The sequence below is a fragment of the Rhinolophus sinicus genome, linkage group LG07 (genome assembly GCF_036562045.2).
Source record: "Rhinolophus sinicus isolate RSC01 linkage group LG07, ASM3656204v1, whole genome shotgun sequence".
NCBI classification, from domain to species: Eukaryota; Metazoa; Chordata; class Mammalia; order Chiroptera; family Rhinolophidae; genus Rhinolophus; species Rhinolophus sinicus.
In genome coordinates, this window is record NC_133757.1 from 124,343,498 (window position 1) to 124,364,234 (window position 20,737).

Below are 20,737 nucleotides of genomic sequence, written 5' to 3' on the forward strand. Positions count from 1 at the left end.
CCGCCGCCGTTCATCCATGTCCCTGGACAACGGCCTAACCCCAGTCCTCAGCCTCTGCGCCGCCTCTGAGAGTCTCTGGCCTATAATTTTATTTTTCCATCAGCTCTGAGAAGTAGGCTTCATTTGCATTTTACAGTTAAGGAAAAAAAAAATTATCTTTGGGGATTCATGCTTTATCATAGTCAGAACCTCAACCATCAAATGACTCCATACTGGTATCTAGGATGTGAGACACTTCCCATTACTTTGGGTTAGGAAACTGTTACAGTATCTCTTGTTGGCAAGACAGAGAAATGCTTTACTTCTTTTCCGTTTACACCTGGGATTTCTGTAACTGCAGAACAAAGACACTGCAGGTCAAGGCACACCTGAAATTTGTGCTGCTCTCCTGGTAGGTGACACGTTGACAAGATGCCAAAACCCACCAGGAGAAAAGAATGTTATGGAGTCCTTCTAGGCCAGGCCTTGTGACAGACACATGCATGAATTAATATTAGGTTGGTGCAAAAGTAATTGCAGATTTTGCAATTATTTTTAACCTTTTCAACCGCAGTTACTTTTGCACCAGCTTAATAGGTATAACCAATGGTCAGAGAGGCTCAGGGCACTTAAATGACGCAGCCAAAAACCCATTGTTAATAGCCAAGACTAAGATTTGAGTCGACATGGCTCTAGTTTTAAAATCTATCCCCTTAACCACAACTACTTAAATGTGCTACCCACGGGAATACTGCTGCTCCCATGGACAGAGGGCACGCATTGGTGGGGAACCTATACCTGGTCTTATCCTACCTTCCTAGCTTTGTGTGTAGGTTCCCTGAATGTCCCCTGTGACTTAGAGAAATGCCTCACGTTTTCCTGCCTGTTACGGTTCTGCTCACCGTCATTCCTTTTGTTTTAAAATTCGGTGTATGTTTGAAAAACCAGTACTAACACCTGTATGGAGCATCCTTGACCTCTGAGCGGCCCTCCCTTGGTGGTCCTAGTTCTCCTGCAGACATTGTCCCTAACTGCCTATTAGTGGGGTCATAACCCATGTGTTTTTCTCTCTCATTCTGGTTTGTAGTGTTCCTTAGAGGCAAAGGCTGTCTTTTTCACCTGTATATTGCCACCAACCATGTCTTCCATTTAAATGATAATTTGTAGACTTTCAGTTTGAAAAAGAATTCTGACTCTTTCATAAGTTGTAATTAAATGTACTCAGGCTTCAACAGACACAGTTTTTATGGAGTTAACCATGCAGTACGCTCTTTCAAGAGCAGATTACACCAGCGACTCGCAGATTTGAGTGTGTGTAGCAGTGTGCTGTGGATCTTGTTAAAAATGCAGATTCTGACGCTGGGACTGGAGGTTTTGTATTTTCAACAAACTCTCAGATAATGTCAAGGCTGCTGAGTTACAGACCACAGTTTGAATAATGAAGGATTTCATCCTAATGAAGCACAATAAACCACTGCTGACAATTCAGGATGCTGCACCTACCTGACTAAGTAATACCCAACATCCAGACTGGCTAACCAAATTCCGTTTTGCTTCCATGGCGACCTATACCTAGATAAGGCAAAAAAAAGAAAAAAGAAAAAAAAAACACAAAACAGGTCATTATTTATTTATTTTTTTAAATTAAAGTTTATTGAGGTGACAATTGTTAGTAAAGTTACATAAATTTCAGGTATACAATTCTGTATTACATCCTTTATAAATTACATTGTGTGTTCACCCCCCAGAGTTAGTTCTCCTTCCATCACCATATATTTGATCCCCTTTACCCTCATCTACCCCCCCTTCCCCCTTCCCCTCTGGTAACCACTAAACTATTGTCTGTGTCTATGAGTTTTTGTTTCTCATTTGTTTGTCTTGTTCTTTTGTTTTTGGTTTATATAACACATATCAGTGAAATCATATGGTTGTCTACTTTTTCTGTCTGACTTATTTCGCTTAGCATTATAATCTCAAGATCCATCCATTTTGTCACAGATGGTCCTATTTCATCTTTTCTTACCACCGAATAGTATTCCATTGTGTATATATACACCACACCTTCTATAACCAATCATCTTTCGAAGGACACTTTGGTTGTTTCCATGTCTTGGCCACCGTAAATAAAGCTACAATGAACATTGGAGTACACTTGTCTTTATGGATAAATGTTTTCAGATTTTTGGGGTGGATACCCAGGAGAGGGATTGCTGGGTCATATGGTAATTCTATTCACAATTTTTTGAGGACCCTCCACACTGCCTTCCATAGCAGCTGCACCAATCTGCTTTCCCACCAACAGTGTATGAGGGTTCCTTTTTCTCCACAGCCTCTCCAACACTTGTTACTATTTGTCTTGTTGATGATAGCCATTCTAACTGGGGTGAGGTGATATCTCATTGTGGTTTTTATTTGCATTTCTCTGATGATTAGTGATGTTGAGCATTTTTTCATATGTCTATTTGCCACTTGTATGTCCTCTTTGGAGAAATGTCTCTTCAGATCCTCTGCCCATTTTTCAATTGGGTTGTTTGTTTTTTTGTTGTTGAGTTATATGAATTCCTTGTATATTTTGGATATTAACCCCTTATCGGAGGCACTGTTTGTAAAAATCTTCTCCCATTCAGTTGGTTGCCTCTTTATTTTGTCGATGGTTTCTTTTGTTGTGCAGAAGCTTTTAAGTTTGATATAGTCCCATTCATTTATTTTAGCTTTTATTTTCCTTGCCTTTGGAGTCAAATTCATAAAATGCTCTTTGAATCCAAGGTCCATAAGTTTAGTACCTATGTTTTCTTCTATGCAGTTTATTGTGTCAGGTCTTATGCTTAAGTCTTTGATCCATTTTGAATTAATTTTGGTACACGGTGACAGATAGCAGTCCAGTTTCATTCTTTTGCATGTGGCTTTCCAATTCTGCGAGCAGCATTTATTGAAGAGATTGTCTTTTCTCCATTGTATGTTTTTTGCTTCTTTGTCAAAAATTATCTGTCCATATTTATGTGGGTTTATTTCTGGGTTCTCAATTCTATTCCATTGGTCTATGTGTCTGTTTTTCTGCCAATACCATGCTGTTTTGATTATTGTAAAATTAAGGAAGTGTGATACCTCCAGCATTGTTCTTTTTTCTTAGGATTGCTTTGGCGATTTGGGGTCTTTTGTGGTTCCAAACAAATCTGATGATTTTTTGTTCTATTTCTTTTAAAAATGCTGTTGGGATTTTGATGGGGATCACATTAAATCTATATATTGCTTTGGGTAATATGGCCATTTTAACTATGTTGATTCTTCCAATCCATGAGCATGGAATGTCTTTCCATTTCTTTTTGTCTTCTTCAATTTCTTTCAAAAATGTCTTATAGTTTTCAGCATATGGGTCTTTCACATCCTTGGTTAAGTTTATTCCTAGGTATTTTATTGTTTTTTTTTGCAATTGCAAAAGGAATTGTTTTTTTTTTAATTTCTTTTCCTGAGATTTCATTGTTAGTATATAGGAATGCAATGGACTTTTGTATGTTGATTTTGTAGCCAGCAACTTTACTGTATTCGTTTACTGTTTCTAATAGCTTTTTGGTGGAGTCTTTAGGGTTTTCTAGATATAGCATCATGTCATCTGCAAAGAGTGACAATTTAACTTCTTCATTCCCAGCTTGGATGCCTTTTATTTCTTTCTCTTGCCTGATTGTTCTGACGAGGACTTCCAACACTATGTTGAAAAGCAGAGGTGAGAGGGGACAGCCCTGTCGTGTTCCTGAACATAGAGCAAAGGGCTTCAGTTTTTCACCAAAACAGATCATTACTAATCCACTGAGTAGATGTTCCATCACTACATGGAGGACTTTAATAGGGGGAAAAAAAATCCTTTCTCCCCTGATTTAGGACCTCTGAATTTCTGTGTCCACTGTATTTTCATCTTTGGAATAAGAACAATTAATTCACCTTAGAAACTTTTTTAAATCTTGGATTGTGGTAACTAATAAAGTTTTATGAGTTAAAAGGATTCGAAATTTTAAAATTTATATAGTGTTTAATGATAGATACTAGGTATTATATGTTTCTCAATTTTACCATTAGAAAGGCGTAATTGAAGTTTCTTAAAAGTTTGCTTGAATCCTAAAATGCTTGTAAGACTGTACGTTTTTTCAGGTAGGCTATCCTGGCACATGACAGCCTCCTCAGGAATCTCGCAGATTTCTTTTCCCTGACATGATGGTCCTAGTGACTGACAAAGACTGGCAAGGCATTTTGTGCTGTTCAGTGCAATGAAATAAAATGTCGATACGTACAATGAACAAAAACCTAGACAACATTCAGTCAAAATGTATCTCTTGTATTTTAATTTTCTCTAATTAAAAAAATTATCCCTAGGGGCCTCTAAACCAACTATATTCAGGGAATGCTGCACATAATTTTGCTTAGTTCTTAAATGTAATAGCTTTTAAGTATATTTTTAATATATAAGAATGTTTAAGATACCACTTCCATATCAAACGTGCAATGTTTTAAAAGATACATAGAATTGCAGTGTTTCTATCTCAGATTTGTAACTGAGGGTAAGATAAAATAGGATTCATGGCAGATGCCTAAATGTGAATCTTCCTCCTCGTGCTCTCTGCTCTCTCATTCTGAAGACAGCCTATAGCCTCATAAATAGGTCACTTGCAGCATAATTAAGAAAAAAAAAATTATAAACTTGATGTTTAAAGGGGAAATAATCGTCCAATAGCAGCAGAGCTGGCTGTGGAGGTGACAGCACTGTGACGTCGAATGAGGAGTGCACAGAAGAGAGAATGCAGGAGAACGGGTCATGGTGGCAGTGGGATAAAGATAGCATCCATTAGGGGTCGTCTCCAACAGGACAAGGTCCACCTCAAGCTGGGAGATACTGGAAACAGATCTAAGCCCTGGGGATGTGAGAAAGGTCTGCTTTGGAGTCAAAAGGAGGGAGCTTGGGAAGTGCGTGGAACCAGAGCAGCAGCCCCGAGAAGCACTTGCAGTGCACTTCCAGGGGTGGCCATAACTACTCTCCCATGCCCATGCCAGTTTTTTTTTGCAATGTGACTTTGACATTCCTCCTATTAAAGGATGGTGTCCTGCATCTGGGTTCCCACAGTGACTTACTTTGAGAAACAGAATGTGGAGGAAGTGAGACTATGTAACTGGGCCTGGAGAGACCCTGAAGCTTGCATCTGTGTCCTGGTGGAGCTGTGAGCCCTTGTGCAGAAGTCCAGCTGCCCTATTGGAAACTGCATGAGGACAAGAAGGGCCTGAAGTTGGAAGGTCATTAGAGGAGAGAATTTCTGGAAGATAAAGTGTCACAAGGGGAAATAGTCCCCAGCATTCCAGTGATCCTAGCTGCGGCCTCTGGTTCCATGCCAAAGAAAAAGACATGTCTTACTCAGCAGGCCACGTACGTGCTGTGTGCGTGGTTTATTAGTAGTGTTTAGTGCCAATGAGACTGGCTGGTTCTGATGGGTCACTCCGCTCTAGCGTGGAAACAAGACTATGGGAATTTTATGCTAAAGAAACTTAAAGTTCAATGTATGGAGATTCCTCAAAAAAATAAAACAAAAGCTCTAATACAACCCAGAAATATCACTTCTGCATATTTATCCTAAGAAAACAAAAATGTTAATTTGAAAAGACATCTGTACCCCTATGTTCATGCAGCATTATTTACAATAGCCAAGACACAGAAACAACCTGAGTGTCCATCGACAGACATTTGGGTAACAAAGACGTGGTACATGTACGGTGGCACCTTGGTTTTTGAACATCTCCATTGATGAACATTTCGGTTTACGAACGCCATAAATGTTATGGATCTATGGTATCATTAGATAGTAAAAGTCATGCTAAACTTGCAGTTTTAGGGGTCGATTTTAAAGGTCTGGAACGGATTAATCCATTTTGCGTTACTTTTTATGGGGAAACCGTGTCTCAGTTTTCGAATGTTTCAGAACTTGAATGGTCTTCCAGAATGGATTACGTTAGAAAACCGAGGTACCACTGTATATACACAATGGAACATAACTCAGCAATAAAAAGGAATTAAATCTTGTATTTGTGACAACATGGATGGGCTTAGAAGGTATGAGACTAAGTGAAATAAATCAGACAAAGACAAATACTGTGTGATTTCACTTATGTGTGGAATCTAAAAAAACAAATGAACAAGCAAAACAGGAAGAGATCCCATAGGTACAGAGAGCCAGCTCATGGTTGCCAGAGGGGAGCGGAAGATGGGTTAAAAAAAAAGAAAAAGAAAAAAAAACAAAACAAACGTCCATCAGCAGCAAAAAATTAAATACATGAATAATTAAACATGCTCAGTACCAATCTCTGAGTGGACATCATAGCCCAGATAGCACTCTCCTAATTCTCTTAAATTAGGAGGAAAAAATAAAGTCCAGGTGGACTATAAAAGGAAGTAGGAAATGTTTGTGCCTCAGCCATTGCCACAGGTGCTCTCTGAAATCCAATCAAGAAGGAAGCGTCTGCCTGCAGATGGATGTGTGCAGGATCAAGATGCAAAACTAGATGGAATGAGTCTCAGAACTGCGGGACTAAAGTCTCCAAACTCTGCCTCCTACCCCAAGGTGGCAACCTTGCCAGGTTCAGAAGTTTTACACTGTATCCAATGAAACTCTAAAGTCTTCATTCTTTCAGGAGCCCTGAAAGCAAATAGAAGTGGGTTCACCGAGGCTGCTTCGAAATGTAACAAAGGCCAGAAGGGTTTGAAAACTCTCCGTTTCTCTGTGATCTTTATTCTCCTCATGTTCCCGACAGTTACTCAGAACAACGTTCCCAAATTAGAAATCTATGTCTTCAGGTTCAGTTTCAACCACGATGGGGTTTGGACAGCAGTGGAGCCTGCAGGAGGTCTGTCCGAGCCGCCTGGTCCCTCCTCTGCCTACAGAGAACCCCTTGGAGGCCGGGAGCGGGCGGAGAGCAGCTCCTGTGGAAGCTACAGGGCGTGATCCGTGCTTCCCGCTCCGAGAACCCAACAGTGATGAGCAGAACCAGCCCAGGTGATTCTAAAGCCCAGGACAACAAACAAGCAGCCAATTGGCGTCGCTACAAAAGACCAGTCTTAGGTGGGAACCTGGAAATGGGAGGAGGGCAAGTGGAGAGAGGAAGTGGAGAAGCCCAGGGCCCCGAGGTTGTCAGCCACAGAGGGGCCATGGGCCTCCTTAGTGGTCGGAGGTCTTCAGGGCCGAGGATTGGACCCCAGACACTGAGAACACCTACAAAATTGGGATTAGGTTGGTGCAAAACTAATTGCGGTTGAAAAGGTTAAAAAGAATGGCAAAAACCGCAATAACTTTTGCACCAACCTAATAACATAACCAGAAAAGTGGGAATAAACTTTCCTTTAACTGCAATTAGGGTCACTTCATTTGCCCGCGTCTTCGTGGCTGCTCCTTTTCATTAAAAAGGAGTTCAGAAGCCTGGCGATTTGATGAATGAGCGTGGGCGTGCACATGTGCGCTCACACAGAAAGGTGTTTTAAGGATCGAAACCCAGTCCTGCCTTCACTGTTGAACGTGAACATCCCAAAACTTGACGTTTTCTGCTGATGATTTGTGCTCACCTTGGGGATCACTGGCCTGAACCCCGAACAACTCGCAGACAGATGCATCGGTGAGAGCAAAGCACAAGAAGACTCTGGTGTGGCTGGGGGGGCTGGTTACACCCCCCCAACCCCACTTCCTCAGAGAAGGTTTCATTTTAGGTGGGGAGAGGCCGATAACAGCCTCCGTCTTCTGACACTATTTGCTTGGTAGAATTAATATTTTGTATTTAACTTAATTGGCTTCCTAATGTTTGTAATAAAAAATTCAAACTGGGTATAGACGTATGCAATTCAAAGTAAAGGCTTCTCTTTGCTCCTCATTCACACTTGTGAGCAGTAAGTGCTAACTTTCATATATAAAGCAATAAGATATAGAATGTTTTAAAAGTAGTACATTAAAAGTTAGATAAAATTATACAGCAGCCACAACTGAGAAAAGAAGTGTTTAAAAAAATCCAAAATTAACTTTGTATGTTGTGAGTACAAAGTCAACTTTAAAAACAAGCATAGCCATACGGAAGGAAACCAGCATTTGTACTTTGGGGACTCAAAGGATGAGGGATGAAATTTGGAGAGAAGGCTCTTTAGACGTGGCGTCCAGGCCCAGTTTCCCTAATTAACACCATTGCTAGTAAATCACTCGCTGGATCTCAGTTTCCACAGTTTTCAACAGCAGCAGCTAACATTTGTGGGGTGTCCATTCTGGGTCAGGCCCTGAACAGAGACTTCATATGAAATAACTCAGTATCCTATGAGGCAGATACTGTTCATTTCCGTTTTGTGATCAGGAGAGAGTGAGGGACAGAGCGATGAAACGACCTGCTCAAATTTCACAGCAAATAAACGACAGCCAAGATTTGAGCCCAGGTGATGGGACTTCGTACCCGAATGGCTACGCAGCAAAGGTAGAGAGCACCTGACTGTCCCCTTACATAGCAGCTATGAAGACAAAAAGAACAGTGTGTGTGAAAGCAGTTCAAACACTGAAAGCAAGCAACTCAAGTACCGCGGAAGGTACTGGGGAAGTCATGCAGAAGCTAGAAATGTCAGTGAATGCGGAAGAGGAACGATGCTTAATCACTGTGTCCCAAAATACCCTGGGAGAATCAAGACGTATTTTAAAACGTAAGCTGATGTACATATATTTGAATTAAATATGCATATATCATAATGCCTGGAAGCTAATAACTCCATACCATGTTGCACATGGAATACTTAGCTGCTTTGTAAAGTGAAATATAAAAGTAGGATAAAAAGCACGTTCTTGTGCAAATGTTTTCCACTGTATTTCAGTCCACACACACAAACTGATGTCCTCTAAAGAACGGGAGCTTGTAATTTAGGAGCTGACGGTTTGTTTGGGAGTCAGGAGCGCGGCTGGGCGCATAATATAAAAATGACTGTGTTGCATCTTCCTCTTGGACTCATGACTTCCCCAGGCAAGAAAACGGACAGTGGCCGTGACCTGCAGGGAAGTTCTGTATGCAGGGAATGAAAGTTAATGAGGTGGGTTAGGTGATCAGGCCAACACAGCCCCAATACACCTGAGTCCACAAACGTTCTGTCCACTGTGGGGTAACTCAGTGTGCTGTGTGGCATGGCCCCCAGAAAGCCCCCAACGCATCATTCACAGCTCAGACTTGAAACGCCACGGGTGGTTTATAAAATAAAGTAAACTTTTTAGCTGTTTTATTAGTATACTTTCCATTTTCCAAGTGACTTTTAACACAAATCTACCCTGCAGATGTAGCTGGAAAGAGAAGAGCAATGTGGGGAAAGGAGGCATAGTCTGCAGCCCTGGGCCTCCAGGCCAAAGGCTCTTCTGGAAAGGTCCCTAGGAATCCTGAGATCTGTGTGGACTCAGCTTCCTGAGACACTCGTATACATGACAAAGGATGAAAACGTAACCCACATGGGAGAGTGCCACCTGCTTATGACACGAGAATCCGTGGTGCTGCCATGCATTCCTTTGCCACCTCTCCAGGCAGGTGTGGCCAGAGGAGCTGTGTGACCCATCTTCCAAGCATGATGACTCTCAGCGATTTCTAAGGGGCGGTGTCAGCAGTGTCTTCCCACTAACCCTGCTGAGACAGTCACTCGCCCACCTGAGACAAGGCTTGTAGCCAGTGAACTGATCGCTTTTGGGGCACAATGTCACCGGGAAGTTCTGTGGACCCTCCACTCCAAGCTGCAGACGCAGGTGAATCGGGGCTTCCCCTTCTATGTGATACAGAAATACGGGCCCCTAGGACTCTGAGGCCCCAGCCACAAGTTAGCTTTTTTGGTGGACCCAGTGTTGACAAAGCTGCCTCTGCCCCGAGCATGGCCGACCCCAGAAAACTGTCAGAAGCACTGGCTTCTGTAATTTCATGCCTTTTCTCCAGGCTGTAAAAAAAGCTGATCACAAAAACCACAAGCAAATTAGCAAACCGACCAACGAGCCAAACACGTGCTGACAGCAGAGACTGCTGAGGATGAAAGATGGCTCTCATGTGCTCTTTGGGGTTCTGGAAATCCAAGAGAGGTTATTTACAGCCTATTTCCTGACGTGAAAATAACAGGCAGAAGGTGCCTTAAACTGCCACTGTCACCCCAACACCCTCGGACTGGCTACTGTAGCACCACGGTGGTTCAGGTAGAGAGGCTCTTCTGAAGGAAGCGCTGCCGCTCTTTGCTCCCCTGCTGAATGCCAGGGTCGGGACTAGTTACCAGGCAGGGTGCTCCTGCCTCAGAGGTCTACACAATGTCAGAAGGGCAATGCCGAGTGCAGGCGGGATGAGATTTCCCTATGGAAGAAGCATTTCTAGGGCAGTGTGAAGGCATGCTTCCCGGGGGTCTACAAACACGCCTTGTCTGAGAGAAGGTACTTTAAAGGTCTCTGTCTTACAGAGGAAGACGGTTTCCCCAGCGGGCACATGGCAGAGCAGGCCTGACACTGGGCAGTCTGCATGGGTCGTGCCTGCTACTCTGCTGGCCCTCACGTGGGCGGGAGCCTGGCTGCACACACCTTCTGTGCTGGGGATGAGCCATTCAGTCACACACGCGATGCACAAGTCACACGGCAGGTGTGGCCGGCCTCCACCTCCTCGCTAAGGAACCGCCCAGCCTCTGACCGCACGTCAGTGCCACCCCTCGCGCTTCAGAGTCCCCGGCACAATTCATGGAGATCTTCTCTGCCTCTGTTCATTGTTCCACGTTTGGTCTTTAAGCAGCGTGCATTGCATTTCTTCAGAAAATGTTGCTTCCTTCCAAAACACTGCACGAAATGCTGGCTGCCTGCCTGCCGTGTCACCAACCTCAGGAACTCTGCAGCCCCCAACCCTCTCGTCGGAACGCCGTGTGGGCGCTGTTTCACGTTTGTGGTCTCCCTGCAGCCGTCGGCTTCTGCTGTGCTAGTGAGTGACACAAACACTTTAATCTGCCTTCAGCCAAAAGAAAGATTTGCTACTCACACCCTGAAATAATAACTGATTTCCCATTCCATGACAGTCTGGCATTTCCTGGAAAATGCAGCATCAGTAACTATTTTTGAGGCACCTCTGCAGTGGCCCTCGGGTGGGGTGGGGTGTGTGTGTGTTAAAGCAGAAGCACGTGGGCTATGCTAGTCCAGGAGCCCCTGCAGTTAGGTGTGACCACCATCAAGCGACCCGCGCCGATAACGAGGGCTTCTGAGTGCAGGCTCTGCGTGAGCTCACACACTGCTCTGCCGACGGAGCACGTCCCCTTCCGGGCTCCGCTGCCAAAGCTGATGCTCAACGGATCCCTCCTTCCATGACTCTGGACTTGTGTATTGGTTTGCATGGTCTGCATGCTCAGCCTCCGAAACAAGCACTGTGGACCCCACCCTATCACCTCCCAAGTCTGGGGCCAGAGCTCATTCTTCCCAGTTGGTTCTACATCTGCAGTTTGATTAGCTGTCATTAGCGGACAGTTTGGTTCATTTATTATAAAAATGACCTAGTTAAACAAAACTATTACTTAAAGCAAGGGAGGGATGATTCACATTAGTGATTCTCAAACTTGACCATGTATTAGTCACCTAGCAGCTTTCACCCTACTGGATGTTCAGGCTACATGTAGATTAGTTACGATGGTGTCTCAGGGGAGGTGCAGAGGGACCCCGGGATCATACACCGTAAAGTCTCCTGGGAGACTCCAACGTGCAGCAGAGTTTGAGGACTGATTTACAGGGAGGGTTAGAGAAGCAATGATATTCAGTTAGACTTGTCATAATAGGGGACATTGCCAGAAGCACTGTATGAATATAACGCATTTCATCCTCACTACAACCTTATTAGGATTGATGGAAATAAGGAACAGAAATCCAGTGACTGGTCCAAAGTCACCCACATTGTAAGTGGCAGAGACATGACTTTTGGCTGTCAGCTTGGCTCGTAACCCTTACAGTGTCCTCCCTCCTGTTAGGTTTTCTGCTCTTAGGAGAGCGTTGTCACAGCTGTGGCAGCAACACACCCTCCGAGGCACAGGTCTCAGTGCTGTACACACAGACACACTGATGAGGGCGCAAAAGTTCTGAATAAATGCCAGCTCTTACCAGGAAGTGCTTGGTCTACTCTCAGAACAAACCTCTTTTTCCAAAGTTTACATGACTTTAATCAAACCACATACTGTGTACCCGGGTCTTTAGCTTAAAACCGTTTGTTAACATTGACAATGTCCTTTGCCATGAAGTCATCTTAATGCAGTTGTCCCACCTTTCATTTTCTTAGGCAAACACGTGATTCTTCCCCACAGGACAGACAAACCAACCTGCGGCCCCTCTTGCTCTCCCTGCTGCCTCGCTTTCACAGAGCCTGTCGGTGTTCCCTGCAGCCCTCTCCTACGGGGCAGGCTCTCTCACCCCTGCTAGCCGTCTCCCCAACTTTCCTGAGTCACCCCTTTCAGCTTTCGTGTCCCCAGTTCCGCACAGAAGCAAAGTGCTCGTGGACCCGCCATACTCAGGAAGAGACCCTGACCTTTCTTCCTGCGATGGGGCAGGAGGCAGCCAGGGCTCTCCCAGCCTCAGGCCCCAAGCGGGACCTCTGATGGCCCCTTCTCCTTGGGGTGTATTTCTCCTGTGGCTGGTGGTGACCAGCGGGCGGGGTGCGCTGAGAGGGGCTGTGGCGGCTGCCGCCTGAGCCGGGCTGGGCATCCACATAACCGCTGACCTTTAGTCCGTCAGGTAGGCTGCTGGCTTGCTTCTGGGGTCACATCCCTCTTTATATCGTACTGTTAGGAGCTATGGCTGTGTTTTTCTCTTCTCCACACTGATCTTCACATCCCGCCTCTGATGTGGCCCTGACCTGAGATAGGGGCCCTTGTTTATTCCCTTTCAACCGTCTGGAGTCCCTTGTCCAAGCCCCTAATTCTAGCCCCCAGCCTGCACTGCCACCGCCGCCAGACCTCGCCGACCCCCACAGCCTGCTCTTGTGGCCCCAGGCCTGTCAGAATCCATCTACCAACCTCCCTGATGTTTTTCCTTTATTGCCCATGGCTGAGACTTGTCCCAGGGACCTTCTCTGCCCCTGGGGTTCTGGTGTGTTTCTGCTTTGCTCTTTTCTGCCTGACTTCTCCCAAGTGCCATTGGAGCCTGAGGTTTGGCAACCTTCTCTCCACTGGAGCTGGGGTTTGTGAGAAATTGTATGCATGTACCTGGCATTTTGTTTTTACCAAGCTGTGTGACAGGCAGTGTTCCCCACCTATCTCCGGGTGGCTGGCATAGCTTGTCCCTTTACTGACAGGGCCAGGTCCTCACACAGGGCACACCTGTGAGCAGGTACACAGTCGTTTCTTAGGGCACCACTTCGCACTGCTTCTGCCATCACTGTGCAGTCTCCACCCCAGGCTCTTCCCTTCACCGCTGCGCACCCCACTCCTATCCCTCATCTGTCAGATTCAGTGCTTCAGGCTGTGGCTGCATCTGACGGTCACCTGAATCACTTTGTCAATAAATCAGAATCTGACTCAGGAAACTTTAGGTTTCTGTTCTTTTCTATGAAAGCCAAAAGGCTCAGCCGCCAGAATTACTCTGATTTATCATATTATTCCTATACATCACATAGCATGTGGCACATCCTGGGAACAATATGTGTTTGAGGAGTGAACAAATGGGTATTCTGATACTCTTTTTCCTAAGGCTGGAGGCTATGGTTCCTGCCTACCAAAGCCAACTGGCTAGGAAATGTAAACAGACACATTCCAAGCATGTTCACATCCAATATTAAAAATTTTAGATTTTTGACATTCCTGATCACTCTAGTTTTAAAAATATTTTGCTATTTGATATATATTTATTGTAGGAAAAAATAGAAAATACTTCTCACTAAAACAAAGCAACTAAAGCACGTGCACTTACACCACCCAGAAATACCCAGTTACCCATCGTCTCTTCATTTACTACGCACATGCATTCTTGCTTATGTTAAATTGAATCATTCTTGACCCAGGGAGCCATATATTGTGTGAAATCATAGTTTTATTAGAACACTGTGGACAAGTCAGCTACACGTTAGGGAGGTCAAATGGAAAGCTCCCTCGAGGGACCCTCAGACCTTTCTAATATTCAGCCAGTGTCACTCGGGTGCCCATCAGTGGTTGAATCCTTAATTAACAGTTGTGTTTGAAAGAATGAACCCTAGAAAACCATGAAATAGAGAAAGTTACTCTCCAGTGACTATATATAGGGACAAAAAAAGAAAAGTTTAACAAAAATGAGAACGTTTCCTGAGGGTTTTGAGTCTTCAACTCCTAATTCTTTTAAACCTATGCTTGCTGTTTTATTTTGACAGAAGAAAATCATAATAACTAATGTTTATCAACCACTTTCGTTGGGTGCAGTGCTAAACAATTTGCATGAATTATTATTATTTTGTACTGCTCACAATAGAACCATCAGGTAGGTATTACACTCCCAGGTTGTAGTCACGGAAACGGATGCTTAGAAAGGAGAAGAAAGTCTGCTGTCTCTGCACTGAGTGGCAGAGCTGGGGCTCACGGGTAAACAGGTTGTATCCTGGCCACAGTGTCCTGCTGGTACTCTAGCAACACTTCTTAAAAATGTCGTGCTTGAGCAAAACTTGTTTTTACTAAAAACCTGTGCTGAAAATCTCCCTTTCTTTATTGAGTCCCTGTAGAATTTTACTGGAGCTGGCCCCCATTTTCCGTCTTGGGGAAATTGAGAATTTACCCATGTCTAGTCTACACTGTTTGTCTTGGTCTTCTGATTTCCTAAAGGTTTTCAGGGGCGTTCAGCTATGTTGGTTAAGCTAGTTCTCCTGTTTTGCGGTGCCACCATCTGTTGCTGACCTGGTCTGACCTGGAGCGTCCACTGGACAGCAGGCAGTGGGTGGTAGATACGCTGTGTCCAGAACACACAGCAACAGCAGAAATTTTCAGTCAACAGCAGGAAAGACCATTTATCTCAGTATAGAGCCATTTCTTATACGGCTCCTGTCCAAAGCCCGCCAAAGACGGTTGGGATTCAGGGCTGGCCGTTTTGAGTCAAATCACTAGAAAGCAGCACACCTGCATTTCACATTTTATTATTGTGGCTCTTTGTACTGATCGTTTTATAGAACTCTGACATGAATTTTGCCATCAGCTTGCATCAAGTTTGCCATTCCAAAGGGCTGTGTGCAGAAGGTCCACTGCAGTTGAAGACACCAAGTATTGTATGCTTCAGTGTTTCTCATAAAAACGAATGTGGTAAATTCCTCCCAGAGGTCAGAGCCTGCAAAAGGCTTTCTCTGCCGACCTGCCAGTATGATGGCTTCCTTTTCTTAAGTAGTGCTCCTGTAGCTTTTTCTTTTGGCCCCGGCACTTTCCTTGTCAGGAAGCTGGTGGCTGAATAACCTTCTCCGCTGCTGCAGCTTCCTGTGACCTACGTTTGCTGGTACAAACGCCTGCTCAACTGCCTTCATGACCAACCTCCTGCCTCCATCAGTCCCCACCCTCCTCCTTTTTGGTTTGTGCCAGTAGGTTTCAGCTTTTTGCTTGGTACTAAAGACGTGTGGGCTAAGAGTCTGACTGCCTGGAAGTTTGAGAAACAAACCAACAGTTCTTAGCTGTGTGACCTTGAGCGAGTTTCAGAGTGTTCTCTATGCCTCCCTTTTCCATTTATAAAAAGAGGATAATAGAAGCACCTGTCTCAGATGGTCATTGTGAAAATTAAATAAAATAATGCCAGTAAGGCACAATTCAAAGATGTTATTATTACTGCAATTATTTCCCTTTTTAAAAAAAGTCGTGGTAAGATATACATAACATAAAATTTACTACATTAACCATTTCTAAGCGTACAGTTCAGTAGTAAGTACATTCACGTTGTCATGTAATCTCCAGAACTCTTTTCATCTTGCAAAACGGAAACTCTACACCTATTAAACAGTAACTCCCCTGACGCTGCTCCCTGCAGCCCTGGCACCGCCATCTACTTTTATCTCTGTGGATTTGACCACTCTAGGAGCCTCAGATAAGTGGAAGCATACTGGATGTGTCCTTTTGTGACTGGCTTATTTCACTGAGCAAAGTGTCCTCAAGGTTCATCCATGTTGTAGCCCGTGTCAGCATTGCCTTCCTTTTTAAGGCTGAGTAATACTCTGTGGTGTGGATAGACCACATTTTGTTCATTTGCGATGGACACGGGCTGTGCCTGTCTCTTGGCTGTGGCAAAGATCCTGCTGTGACCATGGATGGGTATTGATGCTATGTGTCCTTATGGTCTTCTGTGCCTGCTTCGTCCTATCTTTTCTCATTGTGAGACTCACCTACTATGTGTGAGAAATTTAAAGTTTAGATCTTTTCAACCCTCCTTAGCCAGTCTCTATTTTAGAAACTCAGGCCAAGAAATCCTGCGGACCTTTCTAAACGTCACTGTCTTGTTTCTTGAAGTCGAGCGTCTCTGTCTGACTGTAGATAGCATGTCCTACCTCAGCTCAGACTCAGTCTTCTCAAACTTCCTGCCACTCCCACCGCGCCATCAACTGTTTCCACACTGGTCAGAATTAGAAACTGAATATCAGTTCTGCCAGACACTCTTTCCTGCTGCGTGACAAAAGTCCCAGCAAGGGAAGGCAACATTTCCCACTTACTATGCTTTTAGATGACTTACACCTCCAGCCAGCGTCTCGTTCACCCCCTTGTAATCTTTCCTAAGGGAGACTTGATTATTACACACTGTGACTGGCGAGATAAACTCCAGAACATTCCCATAAGAGTACCGCTTGCCTCTTCTTTGACGTTTATCCAAAGACTTTGTCCCATAGTCCTCCCCTCCAGGGTAGAAAGCTCTCCAGTGCTTCTCTTTCACTCACTCAGCTTGTTTCTTTTGGAAAAGGGACCCTCTTTCCCTGCTGTCCTCTCGTCATGAGTGTTGACAAGTATCAGAAGCCAATCCTGCCTTCTGGCCTTATATTTCCCAGCATTCCTAGCATAGTCGTTGCTACCTCAGTGCCTCTGCGAGGTGGTGCCCTCCATGTGAAATAAGTGCCCTTTCTTTCATCTCTACCCTTCCTTCGAGGCCTGAATCACGCTCTGCTTTCTTTCTGCAGCATTTGAGGACCTGTCTTGGCTTGCATTTTGAGAACGTGTCTTTTCTTTGTATGGATGTGGCACTTACCACCTTGCTTTGGACTGTGGATATCTGTGTCCATTCTGCCTCTCCAACAAGATCAGGGGTTGGCAAACTTTTTTTGCACAGAGTCAGATAGTAAATATTTTCTGCTTTGAGGGCCATACAGTCTCTGTTGCAAACATGCAACTCTGCTATTGCAGCGTCAAAGCAGCCATAGCACCATGTAAACAAATGAGGATGATGCTGTTCCAATCCAACTTATTTTCATAGACACTGAAATTTGAATTTCACACAATTTCCATATGTCACACAACATATTCTCCTTAGGATTATTTTTCAACCATTTGAAAATGTGGAAACCATTCTTTGCCCCTGGGCTGTACAAAAACAAGTAGTGGAACTTCTGTGGCCAGGCTGTGGTTTGCTGATCCCTGGATGAGAATGCGCTGCCCAGAGGGTGGGCTGTGCTCCGTGCCCGCGTGCAGGCCACGCTGCTCTGCCATCAGGAGGTGCCTCTTCCAGGCAGGGCTGCGGCATACACCTGCCCGCTTCTCAGATGACGTGATTGTCTATGTAGAAAATCCCAAGAAATCTACAACAAAAACAACAAAATGCCAAACTCCTCCCAAAACTAATAAGTGAATTCTGCAACATTGTAGGTTTCAAGATCAACATACAAAAGAAATCACATTTCTACATACTAGCAGTGAACATGTGGGCCTGAAAATTAGAGATACAATACCATGTACACATACTGCAAAAAAGGTAATACTTATGTAATGCGATCTAACAAAACATACGGGACTTGTGTGCTGAAAACTACAAAATGCTGATGAAAGAAATCAAAGATCTCAACATATGGTAAATATAATATTCACAGATTTGAAGAATCAACATAGTAAAAATGTCCATTCCTATCAAAATCCCAGCAAGGCTTTCTGTAGACACAGACACGTTTATTGTAAGGTTTATCCAAATAAGCACAGGCCTTAGAATATCTAAAATAATTTTGAAAAAGGAGAATAAAGTGGGAGAAATCTCTACCTCATTTCAAGACTTATGGCTACAGTGCTGTTTGGTATTGGAGGACAAACACACACAGATCAATGGAACAGAATAGAGAGATCAAAATGTTAAACATAAAACCATAAAACTTTTAGAAAAAACATAGGAGAAAATCTGGGGAACATAGGATTTGGTGATGAGTTAGACTGGACATCAAAAGTATAATCAGGGAGGCCGGATGTTCTCAGTTGATTAGAGCACGCGCTCTCAACAAGGTTTCCGGTTCAATTCCCCCATGGGGTGGTGGGCTGCACCCCCTGCAACCAAAGATTGAAAACGGGACTAGACTTGGAGCTGAGCTGCATCCTCCACGACTAGATTGAAGGACAACGACTTGGAGCTGATGGGCCCTGGAGAAACACACTGTTCCCCAATATTCCCCAATAAAATTTAGTTTTAAAAAAGTATAATCAATAAAAAGGAAAAACTGATAAACAGTACTTCCTTGAAATTAGAAACTTTGATCTGTGAGAGACACTTTAAGAGGACAAATAACAAGGTAACAGAAGAAAATATTTGCAAACCACTTAAAGAACTGGTATCTGGCATATAAAAGACCCCTTAAAACTCAACAGCAAATAAACCAAACAATTCAATTAGAAAATGGGCAAAATACAAGGAAAGATCTGGAATGGCCGGTAAGCACATGAGAAGGGGTTCAACATCATTAGCTGTTAGGGAAATGCGAGTTAAGACAGTGAGATATCACTCACTATGCACTAGAAAAGCTAAAAACCAAAACAGAATAAAAAGTGACATTACCAAATGCTGGCAAGGACCCAGAGAAACTGAGTCTCATACATTGCTGGGGGAAATGTAAAATGGCACAACCACGCTGGAAAGTAGTTTGACCATTTCTTAACCTAAATACATCAACCATAGACTCAATGACCAAACATCTTGGCGTTTTCCAGAGAAATGAAAATATATGTCCACACAAAAACCTGGACATGATTCTTCTTAGCAGCTTTATTTGTCATAGCCCCAAACTGGAAATAACCAACGTGTCATATCTGTGAATGGTTGAACAAACTGTGGCACATCCTCAGCAAAAAAAAAAAAAAAAAAAAGCTACTGCTGTACCTAAGTTCTGAAGGGTGTCATGCTGAGTGAAAAAAAGCCAACACCCAATGGTTATTTACTGTATGATTCCACTTACATAACTGCCTGTCAACAGTAGGAAGATGGAAGATGCATTAGCGATGGGCAGGGCTTAGAGGCTGTGGGGAGGGTTCTGGGAATGACTATTAAGGGGTCGCAGGCCGGAGATGGTGGTGCCAGTTTTCTGCCTTGATTTTGGTGGTGGTGATGGGAATCAGCGCTTGGGATCAAATGACACAGACCCCCCCCCACCCACACAACACACTCACTCCCTGTACCAGGTCAAGGTCCTGGTTTTGTCTTGTACCGCAGTTAAGGTGGAATGGAGGAGAAACCAGGAGAAGGAATCGCGGGACCTCTCTATACTATCTTTGCAATTTCCTATGTGCTACAATTATTTTTAAAATTACAGAAAAGAAAGTGCCTCACATTATATCGTAAGAGGAGAAACCGAGAGATGGTGGAAAAGCCCAGCGCTGGCTTTTACAGCCGCACGACCTGGGGCAAGGCTGGCTGGCGGAGCGCGAGCCGGGTGGCTGGGTCCGGAGGGTGGGAGGCGGCGTCTGCGCGCCGAGTGCAGCCCCACCCTCGCGCGTGGGGCAGAGCCTGGGAGCCACAGGCCGGGACCGTCGGCGGCGCCCGGCACTGCTGCGGAAGGGCGGGGGCAGCAGCACTTTCTTGGAGTCGCGGACGTTTGGGTCAGGGGGACAGCCTCCGCGCTCTGGCTTCCCGCCTCTCGCTTGCGGGTTTGTCTGCTCGACCCGCCTCCCTTCCCCGCACCTGCCGCGCGCAGCCTGCGCCCCCAGTCGGAGCCCAGGTTGTCCCCGCAGCGCGCGGAGCAACATGCAGTCGCTGAACATCACGCCGGAGCAGTTCTCCCGGCTGCTGCGGGACCACAACCTGACGCGGGAGCACTTCATCGCCCTGTACGGGCTGCGGCCGCTCGTCTACACGCCCGAGCTGCCGGGACGCGCGAAGCTGGCCTTCGTGCTCACCGGCGGGCTCATCTTCGCGCTGGCGCTGTTCGGCAACGCGCTGGTGGTCTACGTGGTGACCCGCAGCAAGGCCATGCGCACCGTCACCAACATCTTCATCTGCTCGCTGGCGCTCAGCGACCTGCTCATCGCCTTCTTCTGCATCCCGGTCACGATGCTCCAAAACGTCTCGGACAACTGGCTGGGGGGTGAGTCCGCCCGCTTCCCCTCGTCCCGGCCTTCCAGGGGACCCCTCGCCCCCCACGCGCACGCACCCCGCTCCTCTGACTCCTGACATTCTTTCTCCAGCCCAGGGGTCCGCGCCCTGAGAACTTCCTCACCTGCGCTCCCTGGGAGCTAAGTTCTTGGCCGCTTCGGTCCAGCGGTTTTCTTCTTGTCTCTGAGAGACGCGGGTTGGGGAACCGCCTAGGAAAGGTCCGGGGCCCAGAGGGAGGGAGTCGCGCCGCAATTCAG

At 45.2% G+C, this 20,737-nt stretch overlaps 1 protein-coding gene across 1 annotated transcript in view; it reads left to right on the top strand.

Moving 5' to 3' along the window:
- Positions 1-19,618: 19,618 nt before the first annotated feature.
- The window catches only part of QRFPR (pyroglutamylated RFamide peptide receptor), a 36,873-nt gene continuing 35,754 nt past the window's right edge, over positions 19,619-20,737 (top strand). The window contains exon 1 of the mRNA XM_019741427.2: positions 19,619-20,472. Within this exon, the coding sequence (XP_019596986.2) occupies positions 20,133-20,472 (340 nt within the window). The 5' untranslated portion in view covers positions 19,619-20,132. The remainder of the gene's footprint in view (positions 20,473-20,737) is intronic.